This window comes from Lithobates pipiens, unplaced genomic scaffold, assembly GCF_037356315.1.
Source record: "Lithobates pipiens isolate NorthernLeopardFrog02 unplaced genomic scaffold, aLitPip1_a1.2 Scaffold_23, whole genome shotgun sequence".
NCBI classification, from domain to species: Eukaryota; Metazoa; Chordata; class Amphibia; order Anura; family Ranidae; genus Lithobates; species Lithobates pipiens.
In genome coordinates, this window is record NW_027507785.1 from 301,154,502 (window position 1) to 301,182,264 (window position 27,763).

General features: G+C 45.7%; 1 protein-coding gene across 1 annotated transcript in view; it reads right to left on the reverse strand.

The window, feature by feature from the left end:
- Window positions 1-27,763, reverse strand: part of AK5 (adenylate kinase 5) — a 359,252-nt gene continuing 331,489 nt past the window's right edge. Inside the window, exons 13-14 of the mRNA XM_077450424.1 lie at window positions 18,355-18,546; window positions 1-959 (exon numbers count right to left, since the gene is read on the reverse strand). Coding sequence (XP_077306550.1) covers window positions 891-959; window positions 18,355-18,546 — 261 coding nt within the window. The 3' untranslated portion in view covers window positions 1-890. The remainder of the gene's footprint in view (window positions 960-18,354; window positions 18,547-27,763) is intronic.

The window sequence follows — 27,763 nt, forward strand, 5'->3', positions numbered from 1 at the left end:
CATCAACAGATTTTTTTATTTATTTTTTCAGGGGCTTTGTCATGAGTTGAATGTGCGGCACTGTCTCTAGTGAGGCAATTAACATTTAAGAGTCAGTAAACACTATATGCAAAGCATTGGGGGTACCACTGGGCAAGCATTGTGTTTGAATGCAACTCTATAACATATGAAACTATTGACCACAAACAAGTGACCGCTTTGTCATAGTACTGTTTGGCAATCCGTCACCCATTGTAGGCGCAGTGATAACTACTAGGGCAGTGATGGCGAACCTTGGCACTCCAGATGTTTTGGAACTACATTTCCCATGATGCTCATGCACTCTGCAGTGTAGCTGAGCATCATGGGAAATGTAGTTCCAAAACATCTGGGGTGCCAAGGTTTGCCATCACTGTACTAGGGTAAGGCTCTCCTGAGATGTTAAAAGGCCCTACCTGGGGTTCAATCTGGGCAGATTCCACCTTAAGAACTGCACCCACCTGAAACACATCCTCAGGCATTCATCATCTTTGGCCCACAGCTCTTCATAAAGCAGTAGTATACTTAGATAATTGCAAATGATACTATAGAGTGGCAAAAACCTGCAAAGTAGTATCTGTGACCTTTGTACATGATACAGCAGCTCAGGCACCCAATGACACCTTGGTTGTTGGAAAAGTCCCACCACGGCTTGCCATACAGAGCAGTGCATGCTAGGACTTGTTCTTCAGCAGCTGGAGGTCCTCAAGGTGTCCAGGTCTGCTCTGCACTGCTGGGGTCACTGCTCTGGTGTTACAGTTCAGACAGCATGCAGTAGTGTGATGAACATGGCGTCCCCGCTTTCACCGGTGGATATAATATACAACATGTACACATTTCTGTCTTTTGATTGGCATCACTCGAGGGATTTCTCAGACAATTGAGTCGACTGATGCACTGAGTCGAAGGAAAACCTGTTCTGGAGACCCCTCCGCGTTGATCTGGAAATTAAAAGAACAAAAACGTTATATAAAAAGCTTACCTAGCCTGTAAATATCCACATGAGAGTAATCCATTTAAAACTGAAGTTTAGTTTGAATATATTTGACCTTCTCTGGTTCCTACTCCCCCCCCCATCAACATGCTCACTGACTTTGATTGACAGCTGCGGGAGCCAATAGCTCTGCTGCTCTGTCTCAGCCAATCAGGAGGAGTGTACTGGATGGCTGAGGGGATCGTACCATGCGTAGAATGCATTAAGATAAAAAAACTTGCCTTTACAACTCCTTTAATTTTAGACCCAGTGATGTTATCGCTGGGTCTCTCTGCTTCTCTAGTCAATAAAAGGCAGATAATGGCTGGTGGGAGGGGCAAGCAAGGTGCTATACATCGTCCCCTGAAAACATTACAGCACCCCATCCCTGTATGCCTCCTAAGAGTCCTTAGCGCTAATGCAAGCTGTGGGCTGGCTCTTGGGAGGAGTTATGCAAATATCAAAATGCCTTAAGTGGCAACCATTCCAAGGCAGGCTGTATTTGTATGCAGATCATCCTAGGTAACACCCACATGGAATGCAGTCCATCCTAGGTAACACCCACCCGGAATACAGTCCATCCTAGGTAACACCCACATGGAATGCAGTCCATCCTAGGTAACACCCACATGGAATGCAGTCCATCCTAGGTAACACCCACATGGAATGCAGTCCATCCTAGGTAACACCCACACGGAATACAGTCCATCCTAGGTAACACCCACATGGAATGCAGTCCATCCTGAGTAACACTCACATGGAATGCAGTCCATCCTAGGTAACACCCACCCGGAATACAGTCCATCCTAGGTAACACCCACACGGAATGCAATCCATCCTAGGTAACACCCACATGAAATACAGTCCATCCTAGGTAACACCCACATGAAATACAGTCCATCCTAGGTAACACCCACATGGAATGCAGTCCATCCTAGGTAACACCCACATGGAATGCAGTCCATCCTAGGTAACACCCACATGGAATGCAGTCCATCCTAGGTAACACCCACATGGAATGCAGTCCATCCTAGGTAACACCCACACGGAATACAGTCCATCCTAGGTAACACCCACATGGAATGCAGTCCATCCTGAGTAACACTCACATGGAATGCAGTCCATCCTAGGTAACACCCACCCGGAATACAGTCCATTCTAGGTAACACCCACACGGAATGCAATCCATCCTAGGTAACACCCACATGAAATACAGTCCATCCTAGGTAACACCCACATGAAATACAGTCCATCCTAGGTAACACCCACATGAAATACAGTCCATCCTAGGTAACGCTCACATGGAATGCAGTCCATCCTAGGAAACACTCACATGGAATGCAGTCCATCCTAGGAAACACTCACATGGAATGCAGTCCATCCTAGGAAACACTCACATGGAATGCAGTCTATCCTAGGTAACACCCACACAGAATACAGTCCATCCTAGGTAACACTGACACAGAATACAGTCCATCCTAGGTAACACCCGCATGAAATACAGTCCATCCTAGGTAACACTCACATGGAATGCAGTCTATCTTGAGTAAAACTGACATGGAATGCAGTCCATCCTAGATAACACTCACACAGAATACAGTCCATCCTAGATAGCACTCACACGGAATACAGTCCATCCTAGGTAGCACCCACATGGAATGCAGTCCATCCCGAGTAACACTCACATAGAATACAGTCCATCCTAGGTAACACCCCATGGAATGCAGTCCATCCTAAGTAACACCCACACAAAATACAGTCCATCCTAGGTAACACTCACATGGAATGCTGATCATCCAAGATTGAAAGAACCAAAATTCAACTAATGAAAGGGGCGGCCCGAGGCAGTAAAGCTCAGAAGGAAAGGGTAAGCTAAAACCAAACAACCTTCAAGCAGGAAATGAGGCAGCCTCTAGTTGAATTATTGCAGCTGAGAAGCTCTTAGTGTGCATGGAAATCCAGTACAGGAGAGGAGTTGGTACAACTGTGCAAGACTTAAGGGAAGGCTGGAGTTCCATATTAAAGATAAACCTCAGGGCAGGCATTAAGAAATACCAGTGAATGCAGTTATCTGTGTACTAGAAATAACTAAATCAATTTAGATGCAATTAGTACAAATATCTGAATATGAGCACTAGGAGCCAATTTGGTGCCATACATTCAAATGCAGACATGCTGAGAGGAGGACAGAGCAGGAAGAAGACTTCACCAGTTTATTGCTGCTCCTTCACTGTCCAGTCACCGGTAGTGGGGCAGGGAGGTAATCCAACTACAGCATTTTGAATAGGCTTCAAATGCACCACAACAGAAGAAAAAACAATCATGACCCTTTTTCTCCCCCAAAACACAGCACAATACAAGAGGGTGGTATGTGTAAAGTGTAAACAAAGTCCACGCTACAAGTATGCTGCTCTTCCAGGTGGCCAGCCTCATGGAACCAAGATGGATGCTTCCAGCATCTTGAACCTCCAAATGGGCCACTACAGGTATTCCCCCCGAATGGAACCACCTGGGACTTGCTGCCTTCTTCAGTTCCAGGTAACCACAACTAAGATACAAACAAAGGAAGAAGGCGCACCAGCCTAGTGCATTACTGTATGACTGTATGCCACCCAACGACAATCCATCAAGTAGAACATAGCTAATGTGTTTTGATGACCATGTCCTCTTTCTCAGAGCTCTGAGGAAGAGAGCATGGCCCTCAAAACACTTTAGCTGTGCCCTACTCGATCTTCTTTTGTGAGTACATTTGACTTTTAATATTTAATGAACAAGTCATACAGTGATGCACTGGGCTGGCGCATCTTCTTCCTTTGTATCTTAGGGCAGTATGTGTGTTGTAGTGCACTGCAGTACGTTGCACTCTAATGTACAGGGCCAATGGGGTACCATTCTCAAGAAATGGTACCTCAGTGCACAGAATATAGAGCAGGTGTGTTGTGAATGGGTCCTAGGGCTAAAGTTACAATTCCATCACAGCCACCATCTATTCCTGTCAGGTTTGTGTTATTGCTAAGATACATGATTGACCCAGAGTATATGGAATGTTCTGTGTGCGTTGAGTCAGCCTTGACTCATAGAATACAAGAGGTTTTCTGTGCTCACTGAGTCAGCTGTGACTCAGGGGAAAAAAGGGATTTTCTGTGCTCACTGATCCAGCCTTGACCGAAGGAATAGAAGGGATTTTCTGTGCTTACTGAGCCAGCCTTGACCCAGGCAACACATGGGATTTTCTGTATGCATTGAACCAGCCTTGATCTAGCAAATACAGGGGATTTACTTGTGCACTGAGCCAGCCTGACAGGGAACACAAGAGATCTTTTTGTGTGTGCATTGAGCTAGCTTTAACCCAGGGAATACAAGGGAGGCTCTGTGCTCACTGAACCAACCTTGATCCAGGTAGTCCAAGGGTTTTCTGTGTGCACGAGTCAGCCTTGACTCATGCAATACACTGGATTTTCTGTTCTCAAAGAGCCAGCCTTGACCCAGGGAACACAAGGGATTTTCTGTGCTCACTGAGCCAGCTTTAAAATTGAAAAAACACATGGAAAGGGCAGCACATAAAAAATATATCCAAGCATATACAAGACAACGTAAAGGGAAACAGTGATATAGTTGTCTGAAATGCAGTGACCATAGCAACCATATTTCGGGTTTTGTTTGTTTGAAGCAGATAAGTCAATGAACAATGAGTGCTGATTGGCTGTCAAGGGTAACCATTCACTTCCTGTCCCTCTCTATTCCACTGTTTGCAAAGTGCTAAATTGTTTAAATTTAGTCTTGTTTGTCCTTAGCAAAACATTGTTATATGTATCAAATAAAGAAAAGTGGATTTGGGACTTTAAATGAGGCAAGCACCAAAGGGATGCCCGCCTCCATCCCTGTCATTAGTTTACAAGAGGGGACAGAGAGAAGTGAGACTTTAAATGAAGCACACAGCAGTAAAGGAGTAAGTCAAGTGACTGAGAAATTATGTTTATTTCTATTATATAATCCATAATCCATTATAAAACATTTTGGGCATCAGACCTCTAAAAATATTTTTGGGCATCAAGCCTCTACATAATAAACCTTTGACCATTAAGGCTGGGTTCACACCGCTGCGGCAGCGAGAACCAGATGTGATTCGCACCGCACTGCATCCGATCTCTGTGCGATGCGAGTTCAGCCATACAGATAGTATAGCTGAATTTGCATCGCACCCGCCGCAAACTCGCACGGGACCCTTTTTTTGGTCCGCAGCAGAATCGGATCGCATGGGTGTTCACACCATGCGATCCGATTCCTGTCCGAGTTTGCAGATCGCACAGCGATATGCGAACTGATCTGGGGGTGTCATTAACTTTTCACTGACACTCCCAGCAGTCCGCATAGGGCAGTGTGAACTGCCGGCGGGAGGCATGCGATGCTGGGAGTGTCAGTGAAACCTTCATGACACCCCCAGATCAGTTTGCATATTGCAGTGCGATCTGCAAACTCCGACAGGAATCGGATCACATGGTGTGAACACCCATGCGATCCGATTCTGCTGCGGACCAAAAAAAGGGTCCAGTGCGAGTTTGGAGCGGGTGCGATGCAAATTCAGCCATACTATCTGTATGGCTGAACTCGCATCGCACAGAGATCTGATGTGATTTGCACTGCAGTGTGGTGCGAATCACATTCTCGTAGCCGCTCCAGTGTGAACCCAGCCTTAAACACGAAATACATAATGAATCACAATCCAGTAGACATTCATATATATTGAAAATATAAATGACAATGAATACATGTATATACATTTTATACTCTAGTTGTGGCCAGAATGACCTTCATAGATGGATAAGATAATGTAAATTGCCATAATGATTAATTCTGGGTAGGGTAAGATGATATAAAATCTTGATATTCCATGATTGAGGTAAGGATACATTTTTAAATAAAATCTCTATGCATTTCGCAGCCTTGTAGCCGCTCATCTGGAGCATAAATCATGGAAATATCTATAAAAGAGGAGAAAAGGAAAAATGAATAATAAATAAATAAATAAAGTGAAAAAGGAAATTTGAAAAAAATATTTTTTATATGAAGTTACTGAAGGTTGTTTTTTCAACTCGCATTTGCATCCGCGCACCAGTAGAGCAGCATCACCAAAAAAAAAAACACAGAGCGACGCCTCCGGGCACCAGGGTGACCTGCAGGGGCAATGACGACCACCACGGACACATCCAGGGTGGGTCAATACAATTTGGTGAAGTCTAAGTCACAATACCTATGGGTGACCTATGTGAGAAAATTATATTTGGGTATATGCACGTCTATAAAAATGGTGTGTGAAAAAGGGACCATGTGAAGTGCATGGCGTGTGAGACTGAAAGAAAAGAGTTAGATAAAAGAAAAATACCAAGGAAACAAAAACCAAATAAACACGGAACTAAGAAAAAGGGTAAACAAAAAAAAAAAGGAAGGAAATAAAAATATCTTTTATAGATATTTCCATGATTTATGCTCCTGATGAGCGGCTACAAGGCTGCGAAACGCGTAGAGATTTTATTTAAAACTTTTTATCCTTACCTCAATCATGGAATATCAAGATTTTATATGATCTTACCCTACCCAGAATTATTCATTATGGCAATTTTCATTATCTTATCCATCTATAAAGGTCATTCTGGCCACTCTGGCTCCAACTAGAGTATAAAATGTATATACATGTATTCATTGTCATTTATATTTTCAATATATATGAATGTCTACTGGATTGTGATTCATTATGTATTTCGTGTTTAAATGGTCAAAGGTTTATTACAGTGTCTCACAAAAGTGAGTACACCCCTCACATTTTTGTAAATATTTTATTATATCTTTTCATGTGACAACACTGAAGAAATGACACTTTGCTACAATGTAAAGTAGTGAGTGTACAGCTTGTATAACAGTGTCAATTTGCTTTCCCCTCAAAATAACTCAACACACAGCCATTAATGTCTAAACCGCTGACAACAAAAGTGAGTACACCCCTAAGTGAAAATGTCCAAATTGGGCTCAAAGTGTCAATTATTTGTGTGGCCGCCATTATTTTCCAGCACTGCCTTAACTCTCTTGGGCATGGAGTTCACCAGAGCTTCACAGAATGCCACTGGAGTCCTCTTCCACTCCTCCATGATGACATCATGGAGCTGGTGGATATTAGTGACATTGCGCTCCTCCACCTTCCATTTGAGGATACCCCACAGATGCTTAATAGGGTTTAGGTCTGGAGACATGCTTGGCCAGTCCATCACCCTTAACCTCAGCTTCTTTAGCAAAGCAGGGGATGTCTTGAAGGTGTGTTTGGGGTCGTTATGTTGGAATACTGTCCTGTGGCCCAGTCTCTGAAGGGAGGGGATCATGCTCTGCTTCAGTATGTCACAGTACATGTTGGCATTCATGGTTCCTTCAATGAACTGTAGCTCCCCAGTGCCGGCAGCACTCATGCAGCCCCAGACCATGACACTCCCACCACCATGGTTGACTGTAGGCAAGACACACTTGTCTTTGTACTTCTCACATGGTTGCCGCCACACATGCTTGACACCATCTGAACCAAATAAGTTTATCTTGGTCTCATCAGACCACAAGACATGGTTCCAGTAATCCATGTCCTTAGTTTGCTTGTCTTCAGCAAACTGTTTGCAGGCTTTCTTGGGCATCATCTTTAGAAGAGGCTTCCTGCTGGGACAACAGCCATGCAGACCAATTTAATGCAGTGTGGTCTGAGCACTGACAGGCTGACCCCCCCCACCACACACCCCTTCAACCTCTACAGCAATGCTGGCAGCACTCACACATCTATCTCACAAAGGCAACCTCTGGATATGATGCTGGGCACGTGCACTCAACTTCTTTGGTCGACCATGGTGAGGCCTGTTCTGAGTGGAACCTGTCGTGTTAAACAGCTGTATGGTCTTGGCCACCGTGCTGCAGCTCAGTTTCAGGGTCTTGCCAATCTTCTTATAGCCTAGGCCATCTTAATGTAGAGCAACAATTCTTCTTTTTTTTTTTTTTTTTTTTCAGATCCTCAGAGAGTTCTTTGCCATGAGGTGCTATGTTGAACTTCCAGTGACCAGTATGAGAGAGTGTGGGCCCAAGTTAGAGATTTTCACTTAGGGGTGTACTCACTTTTGTTGCCAGCGGTATAGACATTAATGGCTGTGTGTTGAGTTATTTTGAGGGGACAGCAAATTTACACTGTTATACAAGCTGTACACTCACTACTTTACATTGTAGCAAAGTGTCATTTCTTCAGTGTTGTCACATGAAAAGATATGATAAAAGATTTACCAAAATTTGAGAGATGTACTCACTTTTGTGAGATACTGTATGTAGAGGCTTGATGCCCAAAATATTTTTAGAGGTCGGATGCCCAAAATGTTTTATAATGGATTATGGATTATATATGTAGCACCAGTACTTCTAAGGAGTATGCGCTATATTTTTAATATTTTTTTTTATTAAATTTAGTTTTGCCCAAAACTGTAATGAGTTTTGGGACCAATTATGCTAAATTGTACTTTGGCATCAGTTTGGCTGGGCTGTATAGAAGTTCTGCCTGATCATAGGTGGGGTTGTACACCTGTGGGAGGCTATAGAACACAGTCTGGTTGGACACATTGGGTACCAATCTATCTCGGAACCAATCAGTGGGCGCGTTTGTCTCACTGCGTAATCCGGGAAGGGGTACTGAAGTCACGTGGTTCGGGGTTCCAGTCCAGAAGTTGTTGCCGACTCCGTGGTCCTGGTCCTCCTGACCAGCCCCCAGGGGCCCTCATGGCCTGGGGTGCGGATCCATCCGTTTCCGAGCCTCAGTTCGAGGCGCAGTAACTGGAAGGAGGATTCTAAGGTGTTCCGGTGTCGTCTCGGGTTTTGGAGAGGCCCAGCAACTCTACATGGGACCAGGGGAGGACTCTTCAGTAGGAGAGCCACACACAAGGCTGGCTGCTCGGTAAGATCCGGGAAGCTGAGCTGCCATGGACATTGATTGAATCCACAATTCTTACATTATCGCCAGTCTGGCTGAAAGATTCTGGTACCGTAAGAAAAGTTCCTACTTCTATCCTTCCAGTTGTAACTAAGTTTCCAAGTTTCTAACCCAATCTGCGTGAGAGACTTTGAAAATTGAGAATTACCTGTTGGCTGCTAAATCCAAAACTTAAGGATTTATCCAACAGTTAAAGAGTCCAGTTGCGAGCGGCTGTTCCATGGATTGTGTACATAGAGAGAGACTTTTATTGAAGTCAGCAGTTCCAAGCACCTGAGCTAAACTCTACCCTGATACCCTCTATTCCCAATTTAGAGACTGAAGCCGCGTACACACGGGGCGGACTGTCTGGCCAACTTAGTCCGTCAGACAATCCGACGGACAGTCCGTCATACTTTCGAATGAACGGACTTGACCACACACACCACTTTTTGAGCGGACTAATACGGCGTACTAAGTCCGCCATACTATCCGCCCTACTTTTGAAATGAACGGACTCGCCCACACACGCGGAGGAAAGTCCGCTCATTTCGAGCGCGTCTCCAGGTAGGCGGGGCCCGCGAAGGAGACGTCGCTGGCCCCGCCGCCTGGTATGGACTTAAAGGGGAACCCCAACACCGAAAAAAATCGGCGTGGGGGTCCCCCCCAAGTCCACAACATACCCTTGTCCGAGCACGCTACCCGGCCGGCCAGGAAAGGGGGGCGAGCGAGCGCCCCCCCTCCTGAGCCGTACCAGGCCGCGTGCCCTCAACATGGGGGGGTGCCTTGGGGAAGGGGGGGCCGCGCGGCCCCCCCACCCCAAAGCACCTTATCCCCATGTTGATGAGGACAAGGGCCTCTTCCCGACAACCCTGGCCGTTGGTTGTCGGGGTCTGCGGGCGGGGGGCTTATCGGAATCCGGGAGCCCCCTTTAATAAAGGGGCCCCCGGATACCGGCCCCCCACCTTATGTGAATGAGTATGGGGTACAATGTACCCCTACCCATTCACCTGTAAAATAAAAGTACCAGAAAAAACACAACACACGAGATAAAATACTTTATTGCACAGCTCCGGGGGTCTTCCGTCTTCGGGGGTCTTCTCGCCGGACTCCTCCGCTATCTTCTTGTAGCTCTTTTGCTAGCGGAGGAGTCCGGCTTTCTTCCTCGCCGCCGGCCTCTTCTCCCGACTTCGGGGGTCTTGTCCCCCTCTTCGGTTCTTCTGCCGGGCCACCGCGCCTTCTTATAGCTCTTTTACAGGCGGTGGCCCGGTCTTCTGTCGCCGCCGCCGTCGCCGCCGCCGCCTTCCGTTCTTCTTCTGCTTCTTCTTCTTCTCCAGGAGATGTTGCCTCGACGATCTCTCCGGCCGGAATGCCAGGGACGCACTGCGCGGCCACTTATATAGGGACAAGGGGCGGTGTCACATGGCTTTATGTCACATGGGTTGGTCACATGGGTTGATGTCACATGGGGACTATGACATCGTAAGGGGGCGGGGTCACCATGTGACACCAACTCATGTGACATAAAGCCATGTGACACCGCCCCTTGTCCCTATATAAGTGGCCGCGCAGTGCGTCCCTGGCATTCCGGCCGGAGAGATCGTCGAGGCAACATCTCCTGGAGAAGAAGAAGAAGCAGAAGAAGAACGGTGGCCCGGCAGAAGAACCGAAGAGGGGGACAAGACCCCCGAAGTCGGGAGAAGAGGCCGGCGGCGAGGAAGAAAGCCGGACTCCTCCGCTAGCAAAAGAGCTACAAGAAGATAGCGGAGGAGTCCGGCGAGAAGACCCCCCGAAGACGGAAGACCCCCGGAGCTGTGCAATAAAGTATTTTATCTCGTGTGTTGTGTTTTTTTTGGTACTTTTATTTTACAGGTGAATGGGTAGGGGTACATTGTACCCCATACTCATTCACATAGGGTGGGGGGCCGGTATCCGGGGGCCCCCTTATTAAAGGGGGCTCCCGGATTCCGATAAGCCCCCCGCCCGCAGACCCCGACAACCAACGGCCAGGGTTGTCGGGAAGAGGCCCTTGTCCTCATCAACATGGGGACAAGGTGCTTTGGGGTGGGGGGGGCGCGGTCACTCAGTCACTTGACTTATTCCTTTACAGCTGTGTGCTTCATTTAAAGTCCCACTTCTCTCTCTCTCCTCTTGTAAGCTATTGTTATATGTAACAAAGGGGTAATTAAAAATAATACTTGCTTTAGACAATGCATTAGGAAGGCATTTGTACATAAGGTCACCTAATGTCCCTGACAGCGCAGAGCGTTTTTAGTACCGACCTCCTATAAGCCGCTCTTTGTGTGATACGTTTACGGTACAACTGTCAGGCTGACAAACCGATCTGGGCAGATCACGTCCAGGTCCGCAGTGACCTTTTAAACTATAAAAATAGCGCAAAGGGCAAGGGACCACTGAACGTCTCATCAGGTTATATCTCCCTGGTGTGTCACCAGGCGAGATCAGGACAGACCCTCTATCCTGCTTTTCTACACGCGGGCCAGAGGACCATTACTGTGCATAAATATTATATTCTGATAACTGTATGGGATTAATATATGTAGTGATAGTGTTAGTATATAAATTGCTTTTTTATTTTTATATTATACGTATTTCTCCAAATGTACATGCAGACCAAGTGAAGATAATAGAAGCAGGCCATTAAGAAAAACAAGATGCAAAATATATATTTTTAAGTTAACAGCAGAGGAAAATAAATTGAAAACGCAATACTCATTCTTCAATCTGGAGTTGCCCCTTGCCACAAGTCCTTTCCATTTCTAGGTATCCTTAATTTTCTGGGCTTAATGACAGCCAAAGTGATTCAACCCACTTGTGTGCCAAGGCTGTCATGGACACACTCCCTGGGGGGGCGGGAGGGTTGGGGGGGTATCATTGCATAGCCAGGATTTAGAGCATGCCTTCCAACTGCAGGACTGCCCAGGATTTTGATACAAATCCCACTGTCCCACAGATCTGAGAACTGTCTGCAACAATCCCCTGCCTGGGATCACTATTCTGCATAGCAGTGCAGGGCAAGAAAAACGACAGATGAAATCTACAACCGGTCAGCAGTTTATTATGTGTAGGCCATCACTGTAATGTGTAACCATTCACATGTTCTGGAACTGCAGCCAATCAGGAGGTCCTGACATGTGCCAGAACCAGCCATTTCCTGATTACAGTTCCAGAGTGTCTGAATGGTTGCAAGTTAGCCCCCTGTACACACGGTTGGACATTGACAGAAAATGTCCGATCGGACCGTGTTGTTGGATAATCCGACTGTGTGTGGGCTCCATCAGACTTTTTCCGTCGGAATGTCCGACCAACAAAGTTTGAGAGCTGGATATAAAATTTTCCGACAACATGATCCGATCTGACTTTGTCCGATCGTTTGTAGAGAATTCCGATTGGACAAAGTGCCATGCATGCTCAGATCAAATTACGAGACCAAAGCTATTGGCTAGTAGCCTAAATGTAATCCCGTCGTAACAAACAAACGTCATCCCGTTCCGAACGATCAGATTTTCCAACAACTTTGTCCGACCGTGTGTATGCAACACCAGTCTCGGACAAAATCCATCGAAAATTATCCGACGGATTTGGTGATCGGAATGTCCGACCGTGTGTACAAGGGCTTAGACTTACTAAACTGCTGACCGGCTGCAGATTCATTGGTTTATGGAAGTGTTGCCTTGGAACTTAAAAAAATCTGAAAGATAATTCCCTGGAACAGCCCCCCTCCCTCCTTGCACATCATAGCCCTCTCCTCTTCTGGGAGTATCTCATTACAGTCTGTGCCGGCCCAGCTCCTCCACCTCTAACCTGCCTACATAAGGGGAAGGAGGGTGAAGGGGAGCAACCTTTTCCAACTTTTTTACCCCCAGAGGAAACCATAAAATAATAATGTTCAGTTCTCTGGAGGTCTTACTAAAACCAATTCCTCAGGGGTGAAAGGCAAAAATGCCTATAATGATGGTTAGTAGAAAGAATGCAACTCTTGCAGTTGGGGTCAAGATACCATCCATACAGATAGCTAAAAATATAAGTAGTGACATGCTGCTGGCTTGGACCTGGAACTATGCAGGCACCATCAATTGGGATTCCAATCAACCACAGCTCAAGTCATCCTTGGAGGCAAGGGAATATTCCTATCATCATTTCTGTCCAAAGCAGACCTAAAAACGGGGAGCCATGATAGGCAATTTGCCAACAACTGGAGTCAACACCCCACATATCTAACCTGCAGGTGTGCAACCTAAAAACACATTTGTTTGACTGGCCAAATGCCCAACAACACCTGGCAGATGGATAGGCACGAAGGATTAAGAACTTGTTACGCAGAACACAATTGCCTCTGGCTTCAGTTTATCTTGGCAGCAAATTTACTAAGCTCTCCAAATAACAGAGGTTTTTACGGGTTCGCAAATGACAAACGCTAAATTACACAGTTGCTATTTTGCCAGTCCATTGTATGGCTTCTCTAGTATTGACACGGTTGAGATTAATGAAAGTTGACGTTCCCTCAGTGTACAAAAATATCATTTTTAAAGCGGAACACTGGCCACAAAAACTTATTTTAATACAGCCCTCAATACCCACAGAGGCTATAAAACCAAATTGTGTGCACCAAATGCATTGGCAAGCTCTGATATTACCTTGTAAAAGCTACATCCTCACTGGTCTGTAAAAAACCTGTACACAGGGTCAACAGGCCCTACCCACTACAAGTTACCTACAGAAAACTACAGGAGGGGTGGAGACCAGACCAGTCACCCTGCACAAGGAGAGGGAGCAGCAGTGGCCGGTCTTTATTACTGACAATATTTAGAAATATATTGAAGTTCAGCTTAAGGTCAATGTAGTCCATCAAGTTCAACATAGGTTGGACTTTATGGACTTGTGTCTTTTTTTGACCTCACCTACTATGTAACTGTATAATATGTGATGTTCTGCAAATAGGTGTAGCTAGCAAGACAAAAAATGATGTTGACCATGGTATGCTTATAATTAAGGGTCAGCTTCATCCAAAAAAGATATTTCAGCTTTGTGTGGTGGGTACCAAGTGGTATGACTTGCTGTGTTCTTATGTCTTTTGGGAACTCCATCGGCACAATGCATTCCAGCGGAATTCCCATGTAAAGCAGAATAATGTTCTCACCGACCCCTATTGAATTCATAATGTGGAAAAATCTTTTACCCAGGGAGTGTTGAAAGAATACCACCTTTCCAATGATCATGCAAGGGGGCAAAGACACAAACTACTCCAGAGAAACAGCACCACTTGGGTCATCTAAAGATGTAATAAGCCCAGGGAAAGCACGTGGTGTTTGTGGGGCTGGCGTTCAAGAGAACCTGTTCTTTTGCCCTACATGGGCAAAGCACAGGTTCACTTCAACAAACCAGTAAACATAAATTGTAAACACAAAGAAATATCTGCTTAAAAGCTCCTGCACTCCTGATTCATTTTAAAGCTGAACACCAGGCAAACATCAAATACATACACCGATCAACCATAACATTATGATGATCCACCTAATATTGAGCAAGTCCCCCTTTTGCTGCCAAAACGGCCCTGACCCGACATGGCATGCATACCTCTAGAGTCCTCTGAAGGTATTCTTTTGTATCTGGCACCAAGTCATCAGTAGCAGATCGTTTAACCCTGATGGGTTTACTTCCTCTTTCATTCCCTGCAAAGGCAAAGCATAATGGACTACTATGCATCGCATAGTAGCCCATTATGTGTCACTTACCTGACACAGGAGCCAGCGAAGTCGCCGCTGTCCCCTGTAGTCCGCCGCATCCATCTTGCTGGTGGCGTCTCGCAGCTCCGCCACTGTCATTCCGCAAAGCCACGATGACGTCACTCCCGCGCATGCGCACGGGAGTCGACACGCGCGGCAGCTCCATTCTTGGAAATGCCGCGCTCAGTGCGCCGCTGTCTACGGCGCATGCGCCGTAGACAGCGGTGCCCGTTTTCGGGTAAATATCTCCTAAACCATATAGGTTTAGGAAATATTGCTTGGACCTACAGGTAAGCCTTAATCTAGGCTTACCTGTAGGTCAAAGTGGTTTGTAAGGGTTTACAACCACTTTAAGTTCTGTAATGACGTCCATGGAATGGACTTGTTTTTCCAGTACATCCCACTGATGCTCGATTGGACTGAGATCTAGAGAATTATGGATGCCAATTCCTCAAACTTATAATTGTGTCCCTCAAATCATTCATGAACTATTTTTTCAGTGTGGCAGTGTTATCCTGCTAAAAAGAGGCCACTGCCATCAGGAAATACCTTTACCATGAAGGGGTGTACTTGGTCAGTAACAATGTTTAGGTAGGCGGTACTTGTCCACATGAACGACAGGACTCAAGGTTCCCCAGCAGAACATTACCCAAGGCATTACACTGCCTCCGCCGGTGTCTTGTCAAATAGGGTCCTCCATCAGATGCTGTCCCCTGCGTACTGCGCATGCGCAGTACACAGGAACACAGATTCCGAAAATTGCCGAGGATGAACGGCGCCTGCGCCATGAGTCCAGGTTCTATCCCCACTATCCAAGTGGACATAGAGTTAGAATAAAAAAGAGCCGAGCGCAGCGAGGCCGAGCCCCAAGCGTGGCGAGCGAAGCTCGCCCACGAGGGGCCCTCTAAAATTCACAACCCTATGTCCGCTTGGATGGTGGGGCTACCACCTCCACTCACGGCGCAGGCGCCGTTCAGCTTCGGAGATTTTCCGAAGCTTCGTCTGCTCCGTACTGCGCATGCGCAGTACGGAGCGGACACATATTGATGGCCGGACTCTATTAGGCAGAACACCGGCTTGCCTTCTTCCTATACTGCATTTCCCAGTGAGGCACACACACCGGGCCATCCATGTGACGTAAAAGGAAACGTGATTCATTTTGGCTTTTAACGGTTAACATGGTCACCTGGACTCATCTGCAGCTACGCAGCCCCATACACAACAAACTGCCATGCATGTTTCTGCTTTCAACACATCAACTTCAGGGACAACATGTTTACTTGCTGCCTAATACATTCCACCCACTTTCAGATGCCTTTGTAATGAGACAATCAGTGAAATTCACTTTACCTGTAAGTGATCCTAATGTTATGGCTGATTGGTGTATATGGGGACTGTTTCACCTAACAAGTGATTTGAGTTTGTCTTGTCTGGCATACCTTTATATAGGCTATTTGTCCATATCTGCCACAGGTCAGAAAAGTTTGACATTCCATTAATATTGGGCATTTATGAAGATTTTCCATACTTTACAGTATCTCACAAATGTGAGTACACCCCTCACATTTTTGTAAATATTTTATTATATCTTTTCATGTGACAACACTGAAGAAATGACACTTTGCTACAATGTAAAGTAGTGAGTGTACAGCTTGTATAACAGTGTAAATTTGCTGTCCCCACAAAATAACTTGTCGGAAAGTGTCAATATTTTCTGTGGCCGCCATTATTTTCCAGCACTGCCTTAACCCTATTGGGTATGAAGTTCACCAGAGTTTCACAAGTTGCCACTGGAGTCCTCTTCCACTCCTCCATGATGACATCACGGAGCTGGTGAATGTTAGAGACCTTGCGCTCCTCCACCTTCCGTTTGAGGATGCCCCACAGATGATCAATATGGTTTAGGCCAGTCCATCATCTTTACCCTTAGTTTCTTTAGTAAGGCAGTGATCATTTTGGAGGTGTGTTTGAGGTCGTAATCATGTTGGAATACTGCCCTGCGGCCCAGTCTCCATAGGGAGGAGATTATGCTCTGCTTCAGTATGTCACAGTACATGTTGGCATTCATGGTTCTCTCAATGAACTGTAGCTCCCCAGTGCTGGCAGCACTCATGCAGCCCCAGACCATGACACTCCCACCACCATGCTTGACTGTAGGCAAGACACACTTGTACTCTTTGTACTCCTCACCTTGCTGCCACCTCACATGCTTGACATCATCTGAACCAAATAAGTTTTTCTTGGCCTCATCAGACCACAGGAGATGGTTCCAGTAATCCATGTCCTTAGTCTGTTTTCAGCAAACTGTTTGCGGGCTTTCTTGTGCATCATCTTTAGAAGAGGCTTCCTTCTGGGGCGACAGCCATGTAGACCAATTTGATGCAGTGTGTGGCGTATAGGCTGAGCACTGACAGGCTGACCCCCCACCCCTTCAACCTCTGCAGCAATGCTGGTAGCACTCATACGTCTATTTCCCAAAGACAACTTCTGGATAGGACGCTGACCACGTGCACTCAACTTCTTTGGTCAACCATGGCAAGGCCTGTTCTGAGTGGAACATGTCCTGTTAAACCCCTGTTTGGTCTTGGCCATCATGCTGCAGCTCAGTTTCAGGGTCTTGACAATCTTCTTATGGCCTAGGCCATCTTTATGTAGAGAGACAATTCTTTTTTTCAGATCCTCAGAGAGTTCTTTGCCATGAGATGCCATGTTGAACTTCCAGTGACCAGTATGAGAGAGTGAGAGCGATAACAACAAATTTAACACACCTGCACCCCATTCACACCTGAGACCTTGTAATACTAATGAGTCACATGACACTGGGGAGGAAAAATGGCTAATTGGGCCCAATTTGGACATTTTCACTTAGGGGTGTACTCACTTTTGTTGCCAGCAGTTCAGACATTAATGGCTGTGTGTTGAGTTATTTTGAGGGGACAACAAATTTACACTGTTATACAAGCTGTACACTCACTACTTTACATTGTAACAAAGTGTAATTTCTTCAGTGTCGTCACATGAAAAGATATAATAAAAATATTTACAAAAATGTGAGGGGTGTACTCACATTTGTGAGATATTGTATATTTGGTTCTTTACTATGTTTAAACAAAAATAATTAAACAAACTCATCCAACATAGAAACAAGAATCTCCAAGACTGGAGGGTCACAAGTGTGCATATTCACTGTCTGCTGATATCAGCCCATATGCCCTTCAGCATCAGGTAGGTGCTTCAAGAAGGGTGACCTAAAAAGCGAGCCCTTATCTCTAAAGGAATGTACATTGATAGATTGGAGGCCTAAACACAACTCATTAATTCCTCTGTAGGTGGCAATTAAGTTCCTACCTTCTGCCAGAGAACTGATATAGGGATCAGTGAATTGGAACCCAACAAATCCAATCACAGGGCATGTGATTGGAGAGGATTGGTCATGTCTGAGAACTACAAATCAGATACTCATCTTTCTAGATTCACGGGTCCACTTTAACAGGGTAAAAATGTGTGCAGTAATCTATGATAACCTATTGAAATTCAGCTTCCAGCATCTCAATGTTGGCATACTAAACAAAAACAGTTTTCTAATTGCTGACTTTGGGTTACAGCATACAGGGTAATATAGATAGCGGACTTATTACCTTACATAGAAGAGACTTTGATTCATAGTAGGCCAATATGGGCTCGGCCACCTGGTAGAACATCCGAAGCCTCCTCTGAATGGTTTCCGTGCTGATGTCACTCCGATGGCCAACCTTATTCCTGGCAACAAGCCGTGCCGTCATAGTTTCAGCAGAACAGTCCAGGTACAGCACAACATCTGGTCTTCCAAGCTGCAAACATGGCAATAAAAATTAAAAAAAGCATGGTTATCCATTTTCCCCAGTATTGTACTGTATGATATAACAGATATATTGATATCTTTAGATGAAGACAATCAGCGGTGGATATATTGTACCATTGGCCTTGGGCTGTTTTTACTTCAAGAGCCTCCAACCAGGTTACTTGGATCATGCATAAGGGTCAATGTACACAGACATTTGCTTCTGAAATGGGTTGGCAATACAGTTCTGCAGGATTTGGAATGCAGTGTTTAGATTTTTATTTGGATCTTATGTAGAAGTCTACTCTCTGCAAATTACAGCTATCACGGTGGATAGAACTAGGAAAGTACAAATGTAGGGGATATATTTTGTGTGGCTCAATAATTTTAAAGGTGGAAGCTTTCGAAATTAGTTTTCTTTTAAAGCCATGGTTTCATCAATGTGGGCTCGGCCACCTGGTAGAACATCTAAAGCCTCCTTTGAGACTATACCTGAAGAAGAAAATGAAATATTTCTGAAAGCTTGCGCTTCACAATATATTGTTAGTCACAGGAAAGTTATCACCTTAATTTTTACTTCTATGGCTAACACAGTACAACACCTTACTAGTGGCATATAATATCAAACCGATGCTTCCGGGTACAGGTAGTGTGCATACATTTTGTGTATGATTTTTGATCATCTTAATGGAAACCTCTGTTTAAAAGTAATACAAATGTAGCACTGACCCCCAAAGGAGCTGTTGGTTTTGTTGGGCTTACCGTTACCTTCTTGACCTCTTCTCCGTCTAGGGGTTCCCGTGGTAGATGGCCCAAAGAAATGTGGAAACTGACACTGAATCTTCTTTTGGGTTATTTATTTGAGTCTTTAGACAAGGGTAGAGGGTTAGGATTAAAGAGGAGCTGCACCTAAAAAAAAAATATTAAAAGCCAGCAGCTACTAATATTGCAGCTGCTGACTTTTAATAATATCACACTTACCTGTCCCAGGTTCCAGCGATGTCGGCGGCAGATAACGAGCGATCGCTCGTCTCGCTGCAGCCACCGCCGCCATTCTTTGTCAGGGAATCGGGAAGTGAAGCATGAGGGCTTCACTGCCCGGTTCCCTACTGCGCATGCGCGAGTTGCGCTGCGCTTCTCTTATGGTCCCCCGCTGTGTCTCTGGGAACTGTGTGTTTCCCAGAACACAACGGGGGGGGGGGGGAGCCATGCGGGGGTGGGCGGAGCCATGCGGCGGTCTGGCCGGAAGTGGGTGCAGATACCTGGATTATCCAGGTAACTGCACCCCCCTCCCCCCCGAAAGGTGCCGATTGTGGCACCGGATGGGGGAGGGATAATACTAGCGGAACTTCCCCTTTAGGGTGAAGAACCACTTTAAGCTCTGGTACTTTAGACTGCAAAAATGGAAAGTCTCTTATAGGAAAAATCCAGAGAGTAGCAACCGTTTCATAGCTGGATTTTACAACCCCCGGATAGACCTCCTCTCACTAGGCCTAGCAGCCGGTAGGGTGTTAAGCAAAGTCTCTGCCACAGACTTGAGCGTAGAATAATTGAGAAAAGTCTCTGCCACAGACTTTAGCGTTACTGAGGGACATAGACAAATTTAAAGAGCTATCATACGGTACCAGTATCTCTCAGCCAATCTGGCGATACCGTATGAGTGTAGATCCATTTAGTGTCCTTCAACTAAGCCTCCAGGCTCTTTCGGAGAAGCCAGGCTTGCTTACGGCCTTCTCCTGAAGAGTCCTCCCCTGGGGTTTCTCCAGTTGCTGGACCTCTCCCTTGGATGAGACAGCACCGGACCACCTTTGGATCAATAGGCCCCGAAATCCATTCAGGCCTGTCCCTGCAGTTGCGTTGCCTTGAGCTAGCCAGCCCCAAGACTCAAATTGCATGGTTCTGCACCCCAGGCCAGGAGAGCCATGGGGGCTGGTCAGGAGGACCAGAACCAAACAGACAGAAAATATTCCCACGCACGTGACGTCAATACCTTAAATACCACCTCCCAGAATGCACAGCAGGAGAACACACCCACTGGGCTGGTTTCCCGAAAGAACAGTGGCATTCAATACACCCAACTAGACTGTGTTCTCAACCTTACCGGCGGTGACAGCGACACCTGCGGTCAAGGAGAACCCAGTGCAACCTAGATAGACTGGTACTGAAACCAGAAATTTCGAAAATTAGCCCCAAAACCCAACTGTGGTTTCAGGAAAGTTAACTTAGAAAAAACCATAGCGCCTGCTCGTCAGGAGCCAGAGCTACACAAACAATGCAATAGCTGCTCTAAAAGTTAAAGAAAAGGGAGTACCAGATTTTAACCACTTGCCGACCGCCGCACGACGATGTACGTCGACAGAATGGCACGGGCGGGCATAAGGGCTTACATGTACGTCCTTGCCTGCCCGCGGGTCGGGGGCCCGATCGGGCCCCTGCCCGGTGCCTGCGGCAGTCGGTATTCGTTCGGGAGCGATCCCGGACGAGGGGACGGCCATTCATTCATGGCCACCCCCTCGCGATCGCTCCCGATGAATGAAAATGTCCCGTGACATCACTTCCTCTCCTGTAATGTAAACACAGGAGAGGAAGTGATGTATTCTCTCCTCCGTGTCGGTATTTTTCGTTCCGGCACCGAGGAGAGAGCATCGGTGAGTTGCACAAGCACTACACTACACAGTAGAACATGCCAGGCACACTCACACCCCCCCTTTACCCCCCGATCACCCCCCAATTACCCCTGCCCCCCCAGTCACAGTGACACCAATTGCTTTTTTTTTTTTTTTTTTTGCATTGGTGTCATTTGTGACTGTAATAACTGTTAGGGCAGTTAGGGTTAGCCCCCTTTAGTTCTAATGTGCCCCCCTAACCCCCCCAATAAAGGTTTAACCCCGTGATCACCCCCCCTCGCCAGTGTCACTAAGGCTGGGTTCACATTGCAGCGGTTTATGAGAACGAATGTGATTCGCACCGCACTGCAGTGCAAATCACATCCGATCTCTGTGCGATTCGAGTTCAGCCATACAGATAGTATGGCTGAATTCGTGTCGCACCCGCCGCACCCGCCGCAAATTCGCACGGGACCCTTTTTTTGTCCCGCAGCAGAATCGGATCGCATGTGTGTTTACACCATGCGATCCGAGTTTGCAGATCGCACTGCGATATGCGAACTGATCTGGGGGTGTCATTAACATTTCACTGACACTCCCAGCAGTTCGCATAGGGCAGTGTGAACTGCCGCCGGGAGGCATGTGATGCGGGAACCCGCCGCGCATTCGTGGCGTTCCCACATCGCTCCAGTGTGAACCCAGCCTAATAAGCGATCGTTTTTCTGATCACTGTATTAGTGTCACAGGTGACGCTAGTTAGGCAGGTAGGTATTTAGGTTCGCCGCAGCTTTTTATAGCGCCAGGGACCCCCATATACTACCGCATAAAGCCCCCTGATTGCCCCCTAGTTAACCCTTTCACCAGTGATCACCATATAACTGTTACAGGTGACGCTGGTTGGTTAGTTTTTTTTTTTAAAGTTTCAGGGCACCCGCCATTTATTACCTAGTCTCACTAGTGTACCCCTAAATTTAGGGGTGTCTACTTTCCAAAATGGGGTCATTTGGGGGGGGTTTGTGCCATCTTGGCATTTTATGGCCTTCAAAACTGTAACGCCCTTAGAAAGCCTGAAGGCGGTGCTTGGTTTTCGGGGCCCCGTACGCGGCTAGGCTCCCAAAAAGTCCCACATATGTGGTATCCCCGTACTCAGGAGAAGCAGCAGAATTTATTTTGGGGTGTCATTTCACATATGCCCATGGCATGCATGAGCAATATATCATTTAGTGACAACTTTGTGAAAAAAAAAAAAGTTTGTAATTTTCCCGCAACTTGTGGCAAAATATAAAATATTCCATGGACTCAACATGCCTCTCAGCAAATAGCTTGGGGTGTCTACTTTCTAAAATGGGGTCATTTGTGGGGGTTTTGTGCCATCTTGGCATTTTATGGCCTTCAAAACTGTAATAGGTAGTGAGGAGTGAAGTCAAATATTTACGCCCTTAGAAAACCTGAAGGCGGTTCTTGGTTTTCGGGGCCCCGTACGCGGCTAGGCTCCCAAAAAGTCCCACATATGTGGTATCCCCGTACTCAGGAGAAGCAGCAGAATTTATTTTGGGGTGTCATTTCACATATGCCCATAGCATGTGTGAGCAATATATCATTTAGTGACAACTTTGTGTAAAAAAAAATAAAAAATTTATTTTTTGTCATTATTCAATCGCTTGAGGCAAAAAAATAAAATATTCAATGGGCTCAACATGCCACTTATCAATTTCCTTGGGGTGTCTACTTTCCAAAATGGGGTAATTTGGGGGGGTTTTGTACTGCCCTGCCATTTTAGCACCTCAAGAAATGAGATAGGCAGTCGTAAACTAAAAGCTGCGTAAATTCCAGAAAACGTACCTTAGTTTGTAGATGTGACAACTTTTGCGCAAACCAATAAATATACAGTTATTGACTTTTTTTTACCAAAGACATGTGGCTGAATACATTTTGGCCTAAATGTATGACTAAAATTGAGTTTATTGGATTTTTCTAATAACAAAAGGTAGAAAATATCATTTTTTTTCAAAATTTGCGGTCTTTTTACGTTTATATCGCAAAAAATAAAAATCGCAGAGGCAATCAAATACCATCAAAAGAAAGCTCTATTTGTGGGAAGAAAAGGACGCAAATTTTGTTTGGGTACAACTTTGCATGACCGCGCAATTACCAGTTAAAGCAGTGCAGTGCCAAATTGTAAAAAGACCTCTGGTCATTTACCAGCAAAATGGTCCGGTCTGAAGGTGGTTAACATTCTAGAAACCTTTTATTGTTACATTTGTATAGAGATTCCAACAACTGCCTCCTTCATCAGGGTTTACCTTTCTGGCTGAAGGGAACCTGGATATAAGAAGAGCTCCTTAAAGTAGAAGGTTAGCTTATCCAATACCCCACCTTTTAAATTCTGCTTCCCCACTGCACCCTTATTGCCTTGGATACATTTAAAGCGGTAGGAAAGCCATCAATTTAACAGTTTAAAAAAAAAAAATCAATTCCTGGCACTTGCTGGGAATGTAAGGCTGGCCATACATGGTTCCAGTCTTGGCCGGTTTAACAGGAACCAGCCAAGATTCGACCATTAAAAGGCAGGCTTTATGTATCAACCTATCTATCAACTTGGGTACAACCAGCCTGTCTGATTTGCTTGCGATTAACACTGATGACTGCTATAGCTGCTGGTGATAATCACTGTCTTCTCCTGGTGGGGATGCCCACCTCCTGCTCCCCACCGGGAGACAGTGCTGGTGCAAGGATTTTTGACACCCTAGGCGAAACCTAAATTTGCAGCCCCCATTGGCTCCACCACTGACTCCCCCCTTTGTCCTGCCTATGTGACAGAAGGTGCCGCCATTCAGGAAGCATTGGCTCTTCTTCCTTTAACCACTTGCTTACTGGGCACTTAAACCCCCCTCAGTCCCAGACCAATTTTCAGCTTTCAGCGCTGATGCACTTTGAATGACAATTGCGCGGTCATACAACACTGTACCCAAATGAAATTTTTATCATTTTTTTCCCACAAATAGAGCTTTCTTTTGGTGGTATTTAGTTACAGCTCGGAGTTTTATTTTTTGCTAAACAAACAAAAAAAGATGCAAAAAAAAAAAAAAAAAAAATCATGTTTTAATAGTTTGTTATAAAATTTTGCAAACGGGTCATTTTTCTCCTTCATTGAAGTGCGCTGATAAGGCGGCACTGATAGGCTGCATTGGTGGGCACTGATGGGCTGCATTGGTGGGCACTGATAGGCTGCATTGGTGGGCACTGATAGGCTGCACTGGTGGGCACTGATAGGCATAGTTAAGGCGGCACTAATAGGCACAGATAAGGCGGCACCGATGGGCACAGATAAGGCGGCACTGATGGGCAAAGATGGGCACAGATAAGATGGCACGGATGGGTGGCACGGATAAGTGGCACGGATGGGTGGCACGGATGGGCACTGATAGGTACCACAGATAGATGGGACTGATGGGCACTGATAGGTGGCACTGATAGGTGGCTCTGATAGGTGGCACTGCTGGGCACTGATGGGCGGCACTGCTGGGCACTGATGGGCGGCACTGGGGTGCAGCACCTTTGAGGCAGATTGGGTGGCACTGTGGGTGGCACTGTGGGTGGCACTGTGGGGTGGCACTGTGGGGTGGCACTGTGGGTGGCACTGTGGGCACTATGGGCACAGACGGGGGGCACTTACTTTTACTTTTAGTTATTCTTCAGGATGGCACTGCGGGAGGCAGGTGGGCACTGGCAGGTGGCATGTGGTGCCTTGCATTGCTGGCCGTGATCGGGACTGATGTCCCGATCACGGCCGCCGGTGATCGGCTTTTTTTTTTTCTCCTCGCGCTGTCAGCGCGAGGAGGAATAATAGCCGATTACCGGCTCCGTTCTATCACATGATCAGCTGTCATTGGCTGACAGCTGATCACGTGATAAGGGGTCGGGATCGACCCCTTACACGGATCGGTGATCAGGCGAGTCTCACGGACTCGCCGATCACAGAGCGCGCCGCGCGCGCCCCTCAGGGGGCGCGCAGGCCGCTCGTAACCGGGACGACGTCAATAGACATAGTCCCGGCAATCTAGGTCCGCGCTAATGCCGTCATTCGGCAATAGCGCGGTACCCAAGTGGTTAATGCTGGCTCCAGTTCTGCCCCTCTAATTACACTACCTTTTGGATGGAGCAGCTGCCTAAGACTGAGTTAGTTACATGCTGCAGCCTGCAGAGCATGCAGACGCCGAGGGAAACCAGCGGCACCCCTAGGCAACCGTGCACCCTAGGCGGCTGCCTAGTTTGCCTAGTGATAGCACCGGCCCTGCTGGGAGAAGACAATTGCTTGGCAGGAGGGATTCCCCTGTCAACACTGTCTGTGTTCATGGTGAAATCGGGCAATTTTCTTCAGGAAAGAAATTCGCTCAGTGTATGGCCGGCCTTATTGTCGATTGGTTTTGCTCTCAACCAAACTGTTAAACCATCCAATGGCTGGTGTCATAACTGATAACATGTGTGCAGCATCATGGCAGTTGAACATAAAACAGAGGCCAAGATGGCAGTTTCCTTGGCTGAAAACGATAGGAGGGTTTACCTCCACTTTAAACATAAATCACAAAGTAAATACTTTATATCTCATGTTTTTCTATGTGGTCACATGACTGTAAAGCTCCATTTCCTTTGAATAATGTGTTGCTGACCTCTTTCCCCTGCACACAATACCTAAAGCACTAGTCGCTATTGGGTGACGTCATAGAATTTATGATGCTTTTTCGTGAAGCTCTGCCCCTATATCCTGTGATTATTTCAGATGGATGCTATTGCTAGTAGGTTCTATTGGAAACAGGACTACTTTTCGGAAGCAATAACAGAATGGTAATGGAAATCCACCAAAAGGGACAAATAAAACCTGACAAAGATTCTAACCCTTCCCATCTCTATTAAAAATAAAGTAAATATTTGGACTGGAGCCGTATTTTAAATCCTGCATGTTTTCTAGGAAGGAATAAACAATGGCTGGTTCCAACCAAGTGCAGCAGCACAGATGATCTCAACAGGATTCAAGCTAATCCATCCAAGATGTTGCAGGCTTTCCAAGGTTCTTCATGTGTGACAGACACATCTCCAAGTCCTCAGTGATTATGGTGTGTGATCAACTGCAGGTGGAACAAAACCCGCCTATTCCTCTGTGAAAGACATTTCCCATTTCATTTGGCTGGCAAGCTAACTGGAACATGAAGCGTATGCTGCTTGTGTACAAGTCGTGACTACAATGGCCTGTCGGAACAAAGCAAATCAAGAGACGCAACAAAAGACAAATAGAGTTTGATTAAAGGTCACTGAGTCTTTACAGAAGATTTGTCACCCACCAGTAATGCCGTCTGCTCTGTTTATTCTTCGTACGTCCTCTGCGGATTATGTTCATGCACAGGAAAAGTCATACTCTTTTATATTCAGCCTCGAGACTCTTTTTTACACTTGTTTACAAGTTAAAAGAATTTTTTTTTGCTAGAAAATTACTTATAACCCCCAAACATTATATATATTTTTTTTTCTAACACCCTAGAGCAGCCTTTCTCAACCATTTCAACACAGAGGAACCCTGGAAATAATTCTCCGGTCTTGGGGAACCCCTGCTAAAAAGATCTACAACTCGGCATACATTAGTGTGATGGTCAATGAGAAGAATGCTTCTTACACTTGTGGTTATTGGGAAGAATTACCCCCTTACAGATAACCAAAATGATCAATGTTGTCCTTGAGAACTTAAATGAGAAGCAGAAATTGACCATTGCTCAGGGAACCCCTAGCAACCTCTAGAGGAACCCAAGGGTTCCACGGAACCCTGGTTGAGAAACCCTGCCCTAGAGAATAAAATGGCGGTCGTTGCAATACTTTCTGTCACGCCGTATTTGCCAAGCACACTTTTTTTGGAAAAAATACACTTTTATGAATTAAAAAATAAGATAATGAAAGATAATGTTACGCAGAGTAAATTAATACCCAACATGTCACACTTCAAAATTGCGCCCGCTCGTGGAATGGTGAGAAACTTTTACCCTTAAAAATCTCCATAGGCAATGTTTAAAAATTTCTACAGGTTACCAGTTTTGAGTTACAGAGGGGGTCTAGCGTAGAATTATTGCTCTCGCTCTAACGATCGTGGTGATATCTCATGTGTGGTTTGAACTCCATCTTCATATGCGGGCACTACTCACGTATATGTTCGCTTCTGCATGTGAGCGCGCCAGGACGGGGCGCTTTAAAACATTTTTTTTCTTATTTATTTTACTTTTTGTTTTTTATTTTGACACAGTTCATTTTTTTATTTTTTTTATTTTGGGTTACTTTTATTCCTATTATAAGGAATGTAAACATCCCTTGTAATAGATAAAAGCATGACAGGACCTCTTAAATATGAGATCTGGAGTCAAAAAGACCTCAGATCTCATATTTACACTAAAATGCAATAACGAAAAAAAAATTTTTTTTTAATTTAAAATAAATAAATAAATACATTTCTCCTTTAAGAGCTATAGGCGGAAGTGACGTTTTGACTTTGCTTCCACCCTCCCATGCCATGGAGCCCAGCAGGGGCCATCTTCCCCTCAGTCGGGAGCAAGGCAACCACGGGAGAGGATGCGATCGTCT